Genomic DNA, 18,867 nt, shown 5'->3' with positions numbered 1-18,867 from the left:
CGTCTTTGAGTAGATGATAATAATCATATCATGACAAAAATCAGGAAAAAAGAAGATAAAAGAGTACGTCTTTGAGTAGATGATAATAATCATATCATGACAAAAATCAGGAAAAAAGAAGATAAAAGAGTATGTATTTGAGTATGTTTGTTTTTAAGGGTTTTACGGCGCTTGCAACACATTTAGGTTATATCAGCGCCAGTAAAAAGGAAGAAAATGGGAAAGTAAAAAGTTCTAGAATTACAATAAAAGCACCCAAGAAAAGGGAAGACAAAGGGAATTGGTTCAAATAAGAAACAGGTGTAGATTCCAAAAGCACTCTATCAAAGTACTTAGTTTGAGATCACTAAAAGTCTCATCCAGACACAAGCACAGGTCCCTGCTAAGAGGAACACACTCGAATGTTTTACAAATCATATATAATATAAAGAAAGCATAATACAGTGCATAACAGAGAGATGATTTACAAGGAAAAAAATATCATCTCCCAAAACAATAACTATGCATTCGACTGTTTCCCTCCCAGCCAGGACTCCGACCAGGGCCAGGAAAAAACCAAGTAATCCCATTCCAAGACAAAGACAGAAAGCATGTTGGAAAACAGATATAAGGGGATAGAAGACACAGTATGTACCTCCCTGCCCGCTATGGGAGGTCAGGATCCCCACCCAGGATTTTAAACCGGCCTCTGTATTTGAGTAGATAATAATCATGACAAAAAGCAGCACATATGATACAGTGAATGACGTAATCAGTCGGATGGTGTAAAGGTTTGAACTGAGATATTGCCAAGTTTAGCTAGGTCAAATTTTATTTAAAAATGAGTTTTTGTCATAAATGATAAAATCAACCCCTTTTTGTACATCTTCGGGAAATATCAAAGCTTAAATTCACTTTTAAATATTTTTTACAGCTTGTCAAGTTGAAAAAGTATGAAATTTGAGAAAAGTTGCTGGATACCTTTCCCATACATCTGACCATAATTTCATGAAAAATCACCCGGTTTACTTCAAATAAAGATTAAAATACTCTGGGGAGCATATTCTTTCAGAAAATGCAAATCCAAAATTTTCAACTTCCGACTGATTATGTCATGCACTGAAAACGCATCATCGCTGTCGTAAACTTTAGCATTTAAATAGTGCAATATCCACTAAACGACCTCAAAGTGCAGAGCTGCCAACTTGATATTTCAAAAAAATTCGTAGTTTCTAAGGGGAAAAAGGAAAAAAGTCACGTTAGACAGCTTTAGAAATAAATAATTTGTCCTCAGCATGATCCAAACATGCCCCAAAGTCTTGAATATTATACGTTCTAAGGAGTTAAACTTTCCTTTTCAACAAGATTTATTGAGTCAAAAGAGACGAATGCAGTCCTGTAATTGGAGCCAAAACTTCGTATTTCTATGAAACTTTTGTAGTATTAGTCAAGTCTGAAAGTGCTTTCCAAGGGGTCCCAAGCCAACAGCAACAGTTGGACAAGACATACAGTCTGTGCAGCGATATTACATTTTTTTTCTTCAAACAGAGATAACGCTTTTAACAGCCAGGTACTCATTTTACACCAGAGTACGGTGAAAGAATGTGGGTAAAGAGACTTTTCAAAGAATTCAATTATGCACTGTTCAAAACAGGACTTGAACCTGGGACCTTCTAATAAAAAAGCAGCACATATCATCGATGTCGTAAACTTGAGCATTTAAAAAGTGCAATATCCACTAAACGACATCAAAGCGCTTTCCAAGGGGTCCCAAGCCATCTGCAACAGTAGGACAAGACAAACAACCTGTTAGGCGATATTACATTTTCTTTGTCCCCTTGCTTGTAAGCTGAATGCTATACCATAGAGCTTTAAGGACCTCAATATAAATTCCTTAGATATTGCATACCGCCATCCCCATTAACTCATTAACATCATCGTCATCATATCATCATTGGCACAATCCTTGACTCTGTGTATGCAAAATACAAAGAGCCCAGTGAGCCTCCACTCCACCCACCTTTCCTTCCTTGAGCCTGCACCAAGATTTCCTCTACGCGTCTGTAACGACGAAGCAGACGTCTGAGATCTTCCATCTTCCTCTCCTTCTCCTCATTGGCCAACATCAATGTGTCAACAGCTCTCTTCAGCTTCTCTATTTCTGTGTCTGAGAGATTAAAGAACAAAACAAAACAAAACGTCTTTACTTTAAAAATCATTTGCAACATTTTTTATAACAATAATAATAATAATAATAATAATAATAATAATAATAATAATATAATAATAATAATAATAATATTAATAATAATAATAATAATATAATAATAATAATAATAATAATAATAATAATAATAATAATAATAATAACAATAATAATAATAATAATAATAATAATAATAATAATAATAATAATAATAATAATAATAATAATAATATAATAATAATAATAATAATAATAATAATAGATAGATAGTATGCAGATGACGTCACTCAGGCCTTTGTTATTGTTTTTGCCATCCGCGTTTGTGAGTTGTTCTCACTAAACTGTATTAACCAGATTATAAAAGTTCATGGTTACACAGAGTTTGTGTGTTGGTCCGTTATACTTCCGGATGGCAATGTTGTGAACTCCTTGGCCAAGCGCATTCTATCTATACTTTATTCATCAAAAACATGGGAATTCGTTTACAGACGTGGCATGCATAAATAGGATATGCTACACACTTTACTGTATTAAGTTTTGATTTTAAGGGTTTTATGGTGCTTGTGACGCATTTAGGTCATTTCAATGCCAGTAAAAAGGAAGATTATGGGATAGTCAAAGAAGTTATAGATTTACAATTGAAAACACATGAGAAAAATAAAAGTAAGACAAAGAGGAAACAAGCGTTAGCGCTCTGCTGTTGCCGCTACAATTACCGTCATTCTCAACATTTACGTAGCTGTTTAGGCCATAAGTCCCATGGGACGAGAGTTTAATGAAAAAAAGAATATAAAAGCTTTAAAAAAAGAACAAAAATACCAAACACGGAACGTTTCGAGCTCAAAACCCTTCTTCAGCCAACAAAAAAAAAAACCCAATAAAAACAAATGCATAAGCAGCTTCGTATCAATTTGACTGGTTTGTAAGTAATCGTCGGTTTCAATCATAAATCAAGTAAAATAATAATAATAATAATAATAATAATAATAATAATAATAATAATAATAATAATAATAATAATAATAATAATAATAATATAATGAAGCATTTATAAAGCACACACTTCCACTCAAAGGTGCTCAGGGTGCTAAGAAAAAAAAAAAAAAAGAAAGAAATTTTTTTTTTAAATAAAAAAAGTAAATTTAATAAATAAATATATAAATATATAAAATAAATAAATAAATAAATAAATAAATAAATAAATAAATAAATAAATAGGATTTCAGTGATAATCAATAGTTAAACAATCACAAAATAAAATATACAACGGACTAAAAGGGACAGGAAAAAAAGTTCTGAAAAGAAGTAAAGTTAGTGAATAACTTCTGTTCAAAGAATTTGTTATATAACCAGTTGAATGCCCTACTCTGGAAAAGACACATTAAAAAATTTGGCCAGAAAACTCGTCCTTCAAATATCGATCAATTTAAATGACCCTCATCTTGGCAAAACACTCTCAAACCTGGGAACTTTCGCAAAGTCCCAAGTTTGAATTTATTGCCAAGATGTGGGTTATTTAAATTGATCGATAAATTGAAGGACGAGTTTTCTGGCCAAATTTTAAAATTAGTTTTCTTTTTTTTTTCCAGAGTACAATGGTTAAGCGGTTAAATGCAAAAAATACGAAATCTTTTTTGTGAATGTTGTTTGAGTACAAACAGGACGTACTGTCTGAGTCCAAGGGGACTGTTCCATTCCTGCTCAGCCTCATCCTGAGCTCCGAGTTTTCAGCATCTTTCATGACCAATTTGGCCTCCAGTTCTGCTGCTTGTCTCTGGGAAAAACAAAACAAAACAAAACAATTACACAGGAATGACAAAAAATTAAAAAAAAACCAAGTGAGCTTTTATATAGCACACTATCCACTAAATGTGTTCAAAGCGCTTTACAAGGGTCCTTGACCAACAGCAACATTTAGCATATAGAACGACACTGTATGCCGTTAGGCAGGCGATATTACATTTTTTTTCCCCCCCGACTGAGATAATGCTGTTAACAGCCAGGTAATTTTACACCTGAATACGGTGAGAGAATGTGAGTAAAATATCTTTTCCAAAGGACTCAACTATGCGGCGAGCGAGGCTCGAACCTAGAATCTTCCAATCTGAAAACGAGTGTCAAACCATAGCCGCAGGGCTAAGAAGGAAAATACAGTCAATAAGGGGACATCGATTAAGAAGACATCCTATGTGGGGTTATGTCGTCTAGTGGCCCCCTCTTCCCCTCCCCGACTTATCAAAGAGTTGTATTTGTACAATTGAGACTAATTTGAAATAAGGTAAAAGGTATTTTGTCTCTTTAATGGCAATAATGTATCAAATAAAAACAAAAACAAAAAGAAAAACAAACTTGAGCTTTTATACAGTGCAATATCCACTAAACATGCTCAAAGCGCTTTACAAGGGGTCATTAGCCAACAGCAACGCTTAACCTGTGAGACGAGACATGACGCCTGTTGGAATATATTACAATATTTTTTTTGCAATAGAGACAACACTTTTAATGACAAGGTATTCTTTTTACACCTAAGTACAGTGAGAAAATGTAAAAAAAGAGCATTTTCCAAGGACTTGACTATGCGCTGCTTAGAGCGTGATTCGAAACTTTGAACTCTCCTGTCCGGAGGCAAATGTCGAACCGCTAGACCACATAGCCACAGTACAGATCCCTCAACTTACCTGAGCTGCCCGGCATCTGTCGTCCAGTTCCCTGCGGTCCTTCTCGGCCGAGGCCAGTCGGAGTTTGAGTCCCGACACCTCAGACATGAGCTCCAGCTTGTGGCTCTCTAGGTGGGAACGACTCAACAGCTCCTGGAATGGACAAACAAAAAGAGAAAGAAACATCATCAAAGTTGTTGTAAGAAGGAGGAGAAGGAACTTGATTTGACTCATTGCCATACGTCTTCTAATCAACGGAGTGGGATGCCTCGGCAGCTTAAAATGATTATTTTTTTAAAATGAGCTTTATATAGCGCAAAATCCACTAAATGTGCTCAAAGCGCTTTACAAGGGGTCCCTGGTCAACAGCAACATTTAACATGTAGGACGGGACATGATGCCTGTTAGGCGATATTACAATTTTTTCGGACAAAGACAACGCTGTTAACGGCCAGGTACTCATTTTACACCTGAGTACGGTGAGAGAATGTGAGTAAAGAGCCTTTTCCAAGGACTCAACTATGCGCCGAGTGTGAGGCTCGAACCCAGGACCTTCCGATCCGAAAGCGAGTGTCATACCACTAGACCACATAGCTGCACCTTCTCTAACTATCTTTTTTGAGGGATTGTAGGTCTGCAAGTTTTTATTCGGACCTCAACTCTTGAAGGTTCTCGAGGCACGTCAAGTCTGTTTAATATTGTGTAAATGTTTGTTGGTGGTCTGCCTCAATATTTGTCTTGTCTTTTGAAGTGTGCTTCCATGGCTTTGTTTGCTGGAATAGTGATATTTCATCTAAGTATGTGTCATGTCCGAATAGTCTCCACCTGTTTCTAATATTTGGGTTGAGAGTGGCGTTTCGTTGCAATTAATATAGAGTAGAAAGACATTTTTTGGGGGGAGGGGGTGTGGATGCATTGCCTAATGCAATTCTACCATACTGTAAGGTTTGTGGAATCTTGAGTTTATCCATGTTTCAGTAGCAATTGCCTGCTACACCTTGGATATGATGCTATCTAATGCTAATTTTGTTCTGCCAGATCTAACAAGATTTAATGCTAGGTAGGCCATTTAATGCTAGGTAGGCCTACATAGAGGGGCCAGAGACAGTCTTGACTGCACACAAGACCAACACACAAGTTAACTTTCTTGTGAAAAGAATGCTCTGTCCATGGCAGACAGTTGGGGAGAGACTGAGAGGTGGATAGTTATATAGGTATATAGGTAGGTAGGTAGATATGTAAATAGAAAGATGTGGATGTAAATAGACAGATAAATAGATAGACATAGACAGACACACAGATAGACACACAGATAGACAGACAGACAGACAGATAGACAGACAGACAGATAGATAGATTGATAGACAGACAGATAGATAGATAAATAGATAGATAGATAGATAGATAGATAGATAGATAGATAGATAGATAGATAGATAGATAGATAGATAGATAGATAGACAGACAGACAGCTAGAGAGATAGATACATAGATTTATAGACATAGAAACAAGGATGGATAGACTATAACAAATCGCTTGCTTGACAAACAGGATTGCAATACAAACACACACACACACACACACACACACACACACACACACACACACACACACACACACAAGAATAGACATCAAGCAACGTTGGAGAAACCGAGAAACGGTGGAAATACATTATTTTCTTGTAATCCATTAAACGGATTAATTAAATTTATCTTATCTTCCTTAACTTAAAAAAACCACAAACAAAACAAACTTACAGCCTTAAACGTGATGCTAACGCCATAAATCCAGTTATGACGGCGACGGCTACGGCGATGGTAAACAGTAAACATTACATAAACACTCCCAGAGATTAAAATCTCTACGTAATTCAATTTGTCTATTCTAGTCAGACCGTCTACAATTTATATCCAACAATAGAGGGATGTAGATGAGACATTTTTAATTTTCTATTAAAACGCAATTTTATTGCACTGGGGTATTTCTTTCCTTATTTACACCTTCTTGTGTTAGAGAGAGAGAGAGAGAGAGAGAGAGAGAGAGAGAGAGAGAGAGAGAGAGAGAGAGAGAGACAGAGAGAGAGAGACAGAGAGAGAGAGAGACAGAGGGGAGAGAGAAGGGGAGGAAAGAGAAGAGAGAGAGAGAAGAGGTGGGAGAAGAGAGAGAAAGAGAGAGAGAGAGAGAGAGAGAGAGAGGGGGAGAGAGAGGAGAGAGAAGGAGAGAGAGAGAGAGAGAAAGAGAGAGAGAGAAGGGAGAGAGAGGGGGAAGAGGAGGAGAGAGAAGGAGAGAGCAGTAGATAGAGAGAGAAGAGATAGAGAAAAGAGATAAGAGAGAGAGAAGAGAGAGAGAGAGAGGAGAGAGAGAGGAGACACGACCTACAGCCCATCTTATTGGTGGTGTTCCACGGGCCAAAGCTATCTAGGTGATAGTGATAGATAGCTATCTAGGTCTATAACTTTCTTCCATTTAATTTCAATATATATATCATTATTATTATATATATATATATATATATATATATATATATATATATATATATATAATATATATATATATATATATAAATATATATATATTCATTAATCGATAACATTTTATTTATTGATTTATTATGGGGTGGGGTGGGGGGGGGGGGGGGGCGGTTCCATACCGCAAGTGTGAATGCGTCGTTGGCCTTCAGTCAGTAGCGAGCGGAGTCAAGTGTCTATTAGTACTAAAATACAACTAGGAGATAGATACCATTCGTTTCATTGTGTGAAGCTAGAATCAAAGTATAATAACACCCTGTTGGGACGCAGGCCAAATACGTACGTTTTTCTCCTTATTACTATTATTATGATTATATTTACATGGCAGGGAATGAAAACAAACTCATTATTGGTTGGATGTATTAATAACACCTGATTACACGGTACGGTAAGACATAATAATAATGAAATAACAACAAATAATCACATTTTTGTAAAGATAATTCCAGAATGCTATTCAGTGCAACTGACTCGAGGTTTTCCACAGGACAAAGTCACGTAAAAACAGACTAAGATAACTAACTAGATGTATAACTGTATTCTACTTAATTTCAATTTCTCATTTCATTTTTATTTATTTATTTATTTATTCATTTATTATTTTTTTGTTTTTTGTTTTTATTATTATTTAAAAAAATTATTATTCATCTATTTATTATTATTTTATTTTTTAATTATTGGGGAGAGGGGGTCGGTTTCATAACAAAGTGTGAATGTGTCGTTTGTCTTCAGTCCGTAGTGAGTGGAGTCAAGTGTCCATAAACACTAAAATACAACTGATCATTTTTATTTTTATTACTATTAGAATGCAGAGGTCATCTGATGAGATTTTACAACCTCATCATACCTCACTCCTTTAAACAACTCTCATTCTGCAGACAGGTAAACATCAAAGGTTTGAGATAGTGGTCGGGCGCCTTTTGATCTCACAAAATTCAACACCCAGACAACACCTAGCCAAAGAGTTCATCCATTTCCAAATATCGCAGACACTCCAAATCCCCGCCTACGCCAAACAAATATGGGCGATACCGATACCCTACAGGCGATACCGATACCCTACATGTGTCAAGTAGCCAGGTCGGGTCCACACAGATAATGGGGTTTTGAGTGGTGGTGGTGGTGATAGTATCGTTTCCACGTGACAGGGCACACAAGAACAAGAACAAGAACACCGGCACCAGTTTCGTGGACGGTGTTAGAAGTGATGATGATTGAGTTGGCTTTTGTGGTAATAATATAATATCATAATGATGATGATGATGATGGTAGTGGTGGTGGCGGCGGCGACGGTGTTAGAAGTGATGATGATCTGATTGAGTTAGCTGTTGTGATAATATTATCATGATGATGATGATGATGATGATGATGATGATGATGATGATGATGATGATGATGATGATGATGATGATGATGATGATGATGGTGGTAGAATTGGCAAATTGAGTGAACCCTTGTCAGCGACTCTCAAATGAATAGAATAAAATCTTCATCCACTGTCCAACGGGGTCAGTGCATTAAATTGGGTGTACCTTTAAAGTCATATCAACGTGATGGGTCCATAAATCTTCCTTAACTCACTCAACCCTAACACCGACTATATCCGTGGTTTACCGGGGTTACTTTTACCCCATGTCTATTTATTACATTTTTATGAGACAAATTATAGGTGAAGTATCAAAGCTAATGTATTTAGTTTTTACATGTTAATGATAGTTGAATAAAACTATCTATGTAGGCCTGCATGCTCATTTTTGATACAGTTTTTTTTTCCAATTTTGAAAAGTAACAAAAATCTCTAGGATTGAGTGAGTTAACATATGGGTCGAAAATAAAATATCTATTTACATCTATTATTATATCTATGTAAGTAATAAGTCTGTAATTATCATATGTTATAGTATATTATATGTGCGTGACAAGATGTACTTATTTACAGGTCTGATAACCCAATTTGTTATGAACACGTGGTTGTAAAGCGACGTGCACATATATACAGGTGTGACATCCGAACCCGCTTATGGGCCTAGTTTAACATTGTTGTAATGGACAATATTTTGTGTCATTTTCTTTTGTGTGTGGAGATTTCCATTACAACAATGAGCCCACATCAGACCTGAAAATAAGTGCACGTCGTTGTAAAGGAAATACCTTCAAACCAACGCACATTATTAAAACAAGCCCATAATTGCGCTTGGTTATCAGACCTACAACTATGTGCACCTAGGTCGAAAAGAAAACATCTTTTTACACCTCGAATGTACCTAAGTAAGTATTAAGTCTGCAATTATTATATCATATTATAATATGTGCGTGATTAGGAGAGAAAACAAGAAAAGTATTCAATGAAACGATGGTGTTGTGTCGGACAATCGTCGTCTCGTGTTTTCACGTTTTCCATCGTTAACGTTATCGCGTTATCTCAAGTGCCCCGTGCCAGTCTAATCTCACGCACTACGATAAAACCATATATAAGCATGATAAAATATATATAAATAAATTGATGGTTCCAAGCGCTCTATACAATAACATTCATGGTTTTACCTACATCATAAAAACACGAATTCCTTTTAAAGTCCATGCAGGTTTTGTTTATAATCTGTAATATAAAAGCGTAGTTTGTTTCATTCCCATGTGATTGCATGCGGAGCAGATACAGAGACATTTGGAAGGCACACACTGGAATGTGTTAGTACCTCTTGCATTTCCCCCCCTAATAAAACAAACACAATGGGGTAAGACTTTTAAAACACAAGCCTTATAATATTTGTCTCGCTAGTTTGACAAATTACACTGGTTAGTCAATTTAGTGTAATAAATAAAACACACGGTTTCTTTCTTTTCCTCCCTTGAGAGTGTAGGGCAGATACAGAGACATTTGGAAGGCACACACTGGAATGTTTGAGTTCCTTTTGCTTTTTTTCTTTCTAATAAAACAAATAAAATGACGTAAGACTAAAAAAATATAAAAAGACAAACAAGACTCTTATAATATATAATATTGTCTCGTAAGTTGACAAATTACAAAGGTTAGTCAATTTATTGTAATAAAACACACGGTTTCTTTCTTTTCCTCCCTTGTGAGTGTAAGGGGGGGGGGGGGGGGGGGTACAGAGAGTAGTGGAAGACACGCTGGAATAGTTTGGTTTGGTTTGGTTTGTTTTGTTTTTCTAATAAAACAAATCAAATAGTTTGTTTTCCTCCCTTGTGACTGCCGAGCAGATACAGAGACATTTGATTGGAGGCCACACAATGGAATGTTTTAGTTTCTTTTGCTTTTTTCCCTAAATAAAACAATTACAATGTCGTAAGACGTTTAAAAAACAAGACCCTTATAATATATTCAGAGCTGCCGACTTGAAATTTTTAAAATGTCTAGTTTCCAAGGGGAAAAATCCACTTTAAATAGCTTTAGAAATAAATAATTTGTCCTCAGCACGATACCAAAAATAATAATAATAATAATAATAAAAAATAAAAAATGCTCCCAAGTCTTTAATACAGGTTCTGAGGAACTAAACTTTCCTTTTCGACAAGATTTATTGAGTCAAAGAGGAGAAGGCAGTTCTGTAGCTGGAGTCAAAAATTCGTATTTCTACAAATTTTTCGTAATTTGTCTCGTTAATTGACAAATTACAATGGGTTGTCAATTTAGTGTCATTTATTTATTTATTTTATTATTATTGTTATTATTATCATCATCATCATCAAAACCCACATCAAGACGGCAATAATCATTACCGTCATACAGTCGACGACTAACAAAAAAAATCGACGGCTATCGTCACCGTCGTGCAAAAGGTTGAATCGCAAACTGTCTATTAACGATTAAGACTTACCACAACCTCGTGTAGCTTGTTTTCCCACATGGACATGTAGATGCCCGTGCTGGCGGGACGGCCACTGTCACTCCTGCTGCCCGAGTAGTAACGAGACATGATGATGATGATGATAACGATGATGACGATGATAAGATTATGATGTTATTCCCGTTCCAGCCAGGTCAAGGACTGATGACCCGGGATAATTACAATGACGTCATCGGTATCCATAAACTCCATAATATGACCGACCAAACTATAAGGCCATTGAGAATATTCCAGCAACCAGAACACACAAGTCAGACTTTCTCCATACTACTATAATATAATATATACATTATTCACCAAGTGATGTCACGACACCAGCACTTATTTGATAGAAACACCAAAATAATAATAATAATAATAATAATAATAATAATAATAATAATAATAATAATAATAATAATAATAATAATAATAATAATAATAATAATAATGAATATTACAACTTTTAAAAAAGAACAAAACACAAAACACGGAACGTTTCGGGCTCAAAACCCTTCTTCAGCCAACAACAAAAAGCAGATCTATCAATTTAGAAGAAAAAAAAAGTGACTGAAATAACCGAGGTATCAGCAAATGGGATTCAGTTCAGTGTCTTGCTCACTGAAAAATCAGATACTGAAAACAGTACGGGGGCTAAAGACCCCTTATCACCCATTCACCACCGCCTATGTTATATTTAAAAAGTCGCTACCTACTTTACGTCCGTTTGGAATAATATGGATATGGAGGCAAATTATTCTTACTCCGAGGTCACCAATAAATATATAAATAAATAAATAAAACACATAGTTTCGACAAAGAAATGATTGGGTGTAATCCATAGGATTTAAATCGAACCCCGGTCACAACAACAAAAACATAATTGACGATAACAACAACAACAACAAACCAATAAAATAAATAAATATAACAAGAGCAGTCAAGTAGTCTAACGCGAAAAGGGGAGAATAAAAAAATAGAGGAAAAATCGCAAAACACAAACCTACAAGCGCGGACAAACACTACAGCAAACAAACAACAAACAAAAACAAAACAATTTAAAAATAATATAAAACAATCAAATCAAGAGGGCGAGACTCGAGTCTCCACCCAACACCCATCACTATCTATTGATGATGAAATGACGTGTGGTAGGCATCGTTAAACTTCTAGAACCAAATAAACCCATCTAACCATCCATCCATTCATCCAACCAATCACCCATCAATCCATCTATCCAACCATCCATCACTCACAATCATCCATCCATCTATCCAACCATCCATCCATCACTATCTATTGATGATGAAATGACGTGTGGTAGGCATCGTTAAACTTCTAGAACCAAATAAACCCATCTAACCATCCATCCATTCATCCAACCAATCACCCATCAAACCATCTATCCAACCATCCATCACTCACAATCATCCATCCATCCATCCATCTATCCAACCATCCATCCATCACTATCTATTGATGATGAAATGACGTGTGGTAGGCATCGTTAAACTTCTAGAACCAAATAAACCCATCTAACCACCCATCCATCCATCCACCTACCAATTCATCCAACCATCCATCCATCACTCACAACCATCCAACCATTCATCCATCCAACCATTCATCCAACCACCCATCCATCCATCCACCTACCAATTCATCCAACCATCCATCACTCACACACAACCATCCAACCATTCATCCATCTATCAATTCATCTACCAATTCATCCAACCATCCATCCATCAATCACACACAACCATCCATCCATCCATCAATTCACCTACCAATTCATCCAACCATCCATCCATCAATCACACACAACCATCCATCCATCCATCAATTCACCTACCAATTCATCCAACCATCCATCCATCAATCACACACAACCATCCATCCATCAATCAATTCACCTACCAATTCATCCAACCATCCATCCATCACTCACACACAACCATCCATCCATCCATCCACCTACCAATTCATCCAACCACCCATCCATCACTCACACACAACCATCCATCCATCTACACTTTAGTCAACAGATTCCGTGAGATTAGAAATAGACAAATAAATATATAAACAACCCGTCTGCCAGGATATCTTCTCGTAGGAAATACAGCAGGTAACTACCCCCCCCCTCTCTCTCTCTCTCTCTCTCTCTCTCTACCTCCCTCCCTCTCAGTATTGATGCTTTGCCTTTAGTTTAAAAACTCACAACATCCGCAAGCCGGATATAACGTACCAACACACAAAACTTTGTGTAACCTTAAACGGTTATAGTCTGATTATTGCAATTTAGTGAGAACTAAGCGAGAACAATAAAAAAAAAAAGAGCTGAGTGACGTCAATTTCATTCCTTCTATAAATTTGTATGGTTTAGTAGTCTAATGGTATAACACGTACATCATGTGACCCGAAAGTGCTTTGTTCGTGTCCCGGGGCGACGCAAAAAGTTTAGTCTTTGGACAGGAAACTTTACTTACACTTTCACACCTTACTCAGTTGCAACATGACGAGGACCTGTCGGTCGAAGAAAAATACAATACATAGAGCCTCCCAAGCGTAGAGGGTTAGAGAGTGGGGGGGGGGGGGGGAATGACAATCGGCAGCATCGTTCGTTATGAGAGAACCCCCCCCCCCCCCCCAACGTGAGCATTTATATAGAGCATTATCCACTAACGTAATCGAAGCGCTTAACAAGAGGTCCCTATCCTGCCTAGCCAACAGTAACACTTAACACATAGGACGCTACATACATAAATACATACATACATACATACTTACATACATACATACATACATACACACACACAAACACGCACATGCAATCACAATCACTCACCCACAAAAACAAATACCACACGCTTATCTCCCTGATAAAACCAAGAATGTTCCGAAACTGACAGAAACCCACCTGGTTCCCCCATGATAACATAATATAATCCACTGCAATCAAATTGGGAGTCGAATTAAAAATGTACGAAATGTTGGCACCACAACATCTGAAGGAATGTCCTGCTTAAACAGGCGCCAAAAACTCACTTATTTACTCACTCAATCCTCTCCGGGCCTGCTGGCACTTGAGGCGATCCCCACCTGGTCCTGTCAGCAGCTATTTTAAGGCCATCTTGAGGGACAGACCTGTCTGCTTTAAGTCCCTTTCTACGGTACGTTTCCAAGCTTCCGTTTTCCTTGGGGGTGTCCATCGCAGAGCCTTCTTTGTCACTGTTTCATCAGGTCTGCGACAGACACGCCCCAACCATTGCCATCTTCTCCTTTGATTGAGACTCTCTAGCGACTCCACTTCATCTCAGGCTCTCAGGTCCTAATTTGAGATTGTGTTTGGCCAGGATATCTTGAAGATTCGTCGCAAACAACAGACTATTGATTTATATTATGTCACACGAGATGGCCAATGACAACTTACTTGGATACAAATATATTTGAAAATCATAAACCATACAAATTCCCAAGCGTTGTAGTATCAGATCTATAAGTGACATCGGACAAATTACATTCAAAGGTTTATGTTTAGGCAATTGTCTATATAACTCATACATGAACATAACATTTCCAATCAACAAATCCAAATCGATAATGAAGCAAAGCAAACATTGTCGCCCTACCGTCAACTGGGGTAAGTTTGTCTCAAGGGGAAACGTTGCCTCTGAGAATTTGGAGCATTATATATATATAATGCTTCCATTGAGTTATTATTTATTGGATTTTTGCTTGTCTGATTGTTTGTCTTGCGTTTCTCGAGATGATTGTTTTCAATAATTCCAGAATCCCAGGTGTCCGCAAATTGAGATAAATTCATGTAAAATTCATGACTTCCTTATCAACATTCCCAATAATCCGATATCTCGATCACGAAGGTGTCGCAATACATCTTACCACTGTCTTAGAAAATAATATAATCCAGTTGATATTCTCAATATTGATTTGGGAAGTTTCAGAGAGAGAGAGAGAGAGAGAGAGAGAGAGAGAGAGAGAGAGAGAGAGAGAGAGAGAGAAGAGTAAGGGGGGGGGGGGAAGTGTGGAAAGGTGCGAGTAGACAGAAAGAGATAATAGAGGGGGGATATTAGAGAGAAAGAGATAGATAGATATATATATATATATATATATATATATAGATAGATAAGAGAGATAGAGATAGAGTAAATTGTAAAAAGAGAGTTAGACAGGTGGATACACGAAGAAAGAACCAGGCCTGGCCAAAAACACACAAACTATGAGAGTAACGATAGTGTAAAGAGATGTAGATGGATAGACAGATGGAGAAAGTACCAGATTTGGCACCCCCCCCCCCACCCCTCCCACACACACACACACACACACACACACACACACTTTAACATTGCCAACGATGTATATAATATAGATAGTATGCAGATGACGTCACTCAGGCCTTTGTTATTGTTTTTGCCATCCGCGTTTGTGAGTTGTTCTCACTAAACTGTATTAACCAGACTATAAAAGTTCATGGTTACACAGAGTTTGTGTGTTGGTTCGTTATACTTCCGGATGGCAATGTTGTGAACTCCTTGGCCAAGCGCATTCTATCTATACTACGATAGAAATATCTAAATCACTGAACAGAGACGGTCAGGGCTCATCATCTACGGGTATGAATCGTCATATCCCGGATGGTTAGTGGAAGGAAGTGTACCAGCCATGGCACCCCTTCCCCTCACCACACACACACACACACACACACACACACACACAAAACCAAGATATTGCCAACGATGTATATATAATATACGATAGAAATATCTAAATCACTGAACAGAGACGGTCAGGGCTCATCATCTACGGGTATGAATCGTCATATCCCGGGTGGTTAGTGGAAGAAAGTGTACCAGCCATGGCCCCCCCCCCCCCCCCACACACACAAACTATATGATTGCCAACGATGTATATAATATACTACGATAGAAATATCTATATCTAATCTAAATCACTGAACAGAAACGGGCAGGCCTCATCATATCCCCGGTTGTATCACCGAGACAGGCTTTACCTGGACGGTTTAGCAGGGCAGGTGATGGAGCCACAATACGCTTCAACAGTCGTAACGTCACTTCCCTCGTAATGACGCATGGTAACTTCTTAGTAACTGGCTCTAAACTAGCGGAACAATGGCGGACACCCTTATGAAATATTTCTCCGACGAGCATAAAAGCGTATCCAGAGGAGAAAAACAAAAAACAAACCCATTATAAATCTGAGCATGTTTTGACTTTTACACATTCTGATCACAAGATATATGAAAAGTTCTAGCCAGCATGAAGAATAACAAGTACCGATTTTCTTTGTTTAGAACCACGATGGCCGCCGTTGCTGGGCGACGTGACATCGACTATTGAATCCAATTCTATATCATAAACAAACTATCTGGAAAGTCAGGCCACGTCACTCAGGTCTTTGTTTTTGTTTCTGCCATCCATCCACGTTTATGAGTACTTCTCACAAAACTGTATAAAACCAAACTGTAAAATTTCATGGTTACACATAGGTTTGCGTGTTGGTCCATTATACTTCCTGGTGGCAATTTTGTGAACTTCTTAGTCAAGCGCATGCTATCTATAGATAGTGTACGCTTGGTTAAGAAGCTCATAACATTGCCATCCGGAAGTATAACGGACCAACACACAAAACTGTGTGTATCCATGAACGTTTATAGTCGGGTTAATACAGTTCCGTGAGCATTACTCATAAACGCGGATGGCAAAAAAAGACAATAACAAAGACCTGAGTGACGTCATCTTCGAACTATTTATAGAAGGAATGATTTTGAAGTCACTCGGCTCTTTGTAATTGTTTTCACTCGGCAATTGATATGTGTAGTTCTTACTAATTTGCAGCAATCAGACTATAGATAGTATGCAGATGACGTCACTCAGGCCTTTGTTATTGTTTTTGCCATCCGCGTTTGTGAGTTGTTCTCACTAAACTGTATTAACCAGACTATAAAAGTTCATGGTTACACAGAGTTTGTGTGCTGGTTCGTTATACTTCCGGGTGGCAATGTTGTGAACTCCTTGGCCAAGCGCATTCTATCTATAAACGTTTCAAGTTACACATAGTTTTGTGTGTTGGTACGTCACAACCGACTGACGAATGTTGTGAGTTTGTTTTTTTAGTTATTATTTTTTTTTTTAATTAATCTTTTTTCTTCTAAACTACACGCACGGCGTCACTTGACTACCCGGAGCGACAGGTGAGAAAGGCGTACAACATACAAACCTACCACAAGCCATCGACATGAAATCTGTATTTTCATTGACAACAATAATATCAGAATTTCAAGGGATGGGAAGGAGTGAGTGGCAGTGATGGGGGGAGACACACACACACACAGAGAGAGAAAGAGAGAGAGAGAGAGAGAGAGAGAGAGAGAGAGAGAGAGAGAGGGGGGGGGGGGGTGTACCAGTCAACTGGTCGTGAACAGCGTTGTTTGTTTATTTTCTTCCGGACAATGTCAACGCTGTTAACGGCCAGATACTCATTTTACACACGAGTACGGTTAGAGAACATGTGTAAAGAACTCTTCCACTACTCTCACCTCCCCAAGAACTCCCCCCCCAACTCATGCGCCTCAGAGCGAGACTCGAACCTGACTTGCAGCGAGTGTCAGCTACGAGCGAGACTCGAACCTGACTGCGCGGTGCATACAATTCATCATAGCCAGGTAATATATATCATTGCCAAATTATATGCAGACTTCCACAAACTCAATCATTTGAAAAGATTTATCTATTTTTTCCAAATATCTTTGGTCATTTTCTCATCTCTCTCTCTCTCTCTCTCTCTCTCTCTCTCTCTCTCTCTCTCTCCCCCCCCCCCCCCCCCCCGTTCCAACCAATCCATATTTTGAATATGGGCAGCCATATAAAATTTCAAATTTCAAATTCCCTGATTTTATGGAGACTAATCGAGCAGGAAGAGGGGAAGAAAATCCTACAATTCCAAAGACAATCACATGTATGTCTGGCCACTCCGATTCTCATCTAGGTGAAGACGATATCTACTAATGGCCTTCAACTATTCTACTTTTAATAATAATAATAATAATAATAATAATAATAATAATAATAATAATAATAATAATAATAATAATAATAATAATAATAATAATAATAATAATAATAATAACAATAATGCTGAAAACATATAGCGCTATAATTCCGAGACGCCAGACTCTAAGCGTTTTACTCTCTCTCTCTCTCTCTCTCTCTCTCTCTCTCTCTCTCTCTCTCCCCTCCCCCCCCCCCCCCCCCCCCCCCCCCCATTTTTTAGATACAAACTCGGACTTTTTGAATTGAGTATAGATAGAACGAAGATGACGTCACTCAAGCCTTTGTTATTGTATTTTGCCATACGCGTTTGTGAGTGATTCTCACTAAACTGTATCAACCACACTAGAAAAGTTCATGGTTATAGATAGAATGCGCTTGGCCAAGGAGTTCACAACATTGCCATCCGGAAGTATAACTGACCAACACACAAACTCAGTGTAACCATGAACTTTTATAGTCTTGTTAATACAGTTTAGTGAGAACAACTCACAAACGCGGATGGCAAAAACAATAACAAAGGCCTGAGTGACGTCATCTGCATACTATCTATACATAGT

The 18,867-nt window shown here is 37.6% G+C and overlaps 1 protein-coding gene across 16 annotated transcripts in view; it reads right to left on the bottom strand.

Annotated features, from left to right (window-relative positions):
* Positions 1-18,867, bottom strand: part of LOC144978795 (liprin-beta-1-like) — a 246,700-nt gene that overhangs the window by 35,181 nt on the left and 192,652 nt on the right. For 12 of the 16 annotated variants that reach the window (XM_078925292.1, XM_078925293.1, XM_078925291.1 and 9 more), the window contains 3 exons: positions 4,864-4,995; positions 3,854-3,959; positions 2,000-2,146 (listed from right to left, as the gene is read on the bottom strand). In XM_078925292.1, the coding sequence (XP_078781418.1) occupies positions 2,000-2,146; positions 3,854-3,959; positions 4,864-4,995 (385 nt within the window). Of the gene's footprint in view, positions 1-1,999; positions 2,147-3,853; positions 3,960-4,863; positions 4,996-11,210; positions 11,561-18,867 lie in introns of all 16 variants that reach the window. The other 4 variants (XM_078925294.1, XM_078925296.1, XM_078925304.1 and 1 more) reach the window with 2 other exon arrangements.

This window comes from Berghia stephanieae, chromosome 8 (genome assembly GCF_034508935.2).
Source record: "Berghia stephanieae isolate SIO BIC M18660-M18661 chromosome 8, UCSD_Bste_1.3, whole genome shotgun sequence".
Classification (NCBI taxonomy): domain Eukaryota; kingdom Metazoa; phylum Mollusca; class Gastropoda; order Nudibranchia; family Aeolidiidae; genus Berghia; species Berghia stephanieae.
The sequence above is the reverse complement of the archived record's forward strand: the minus strand, read 5'-3'. Positions and strand labels throughout refer to the sequence as shown.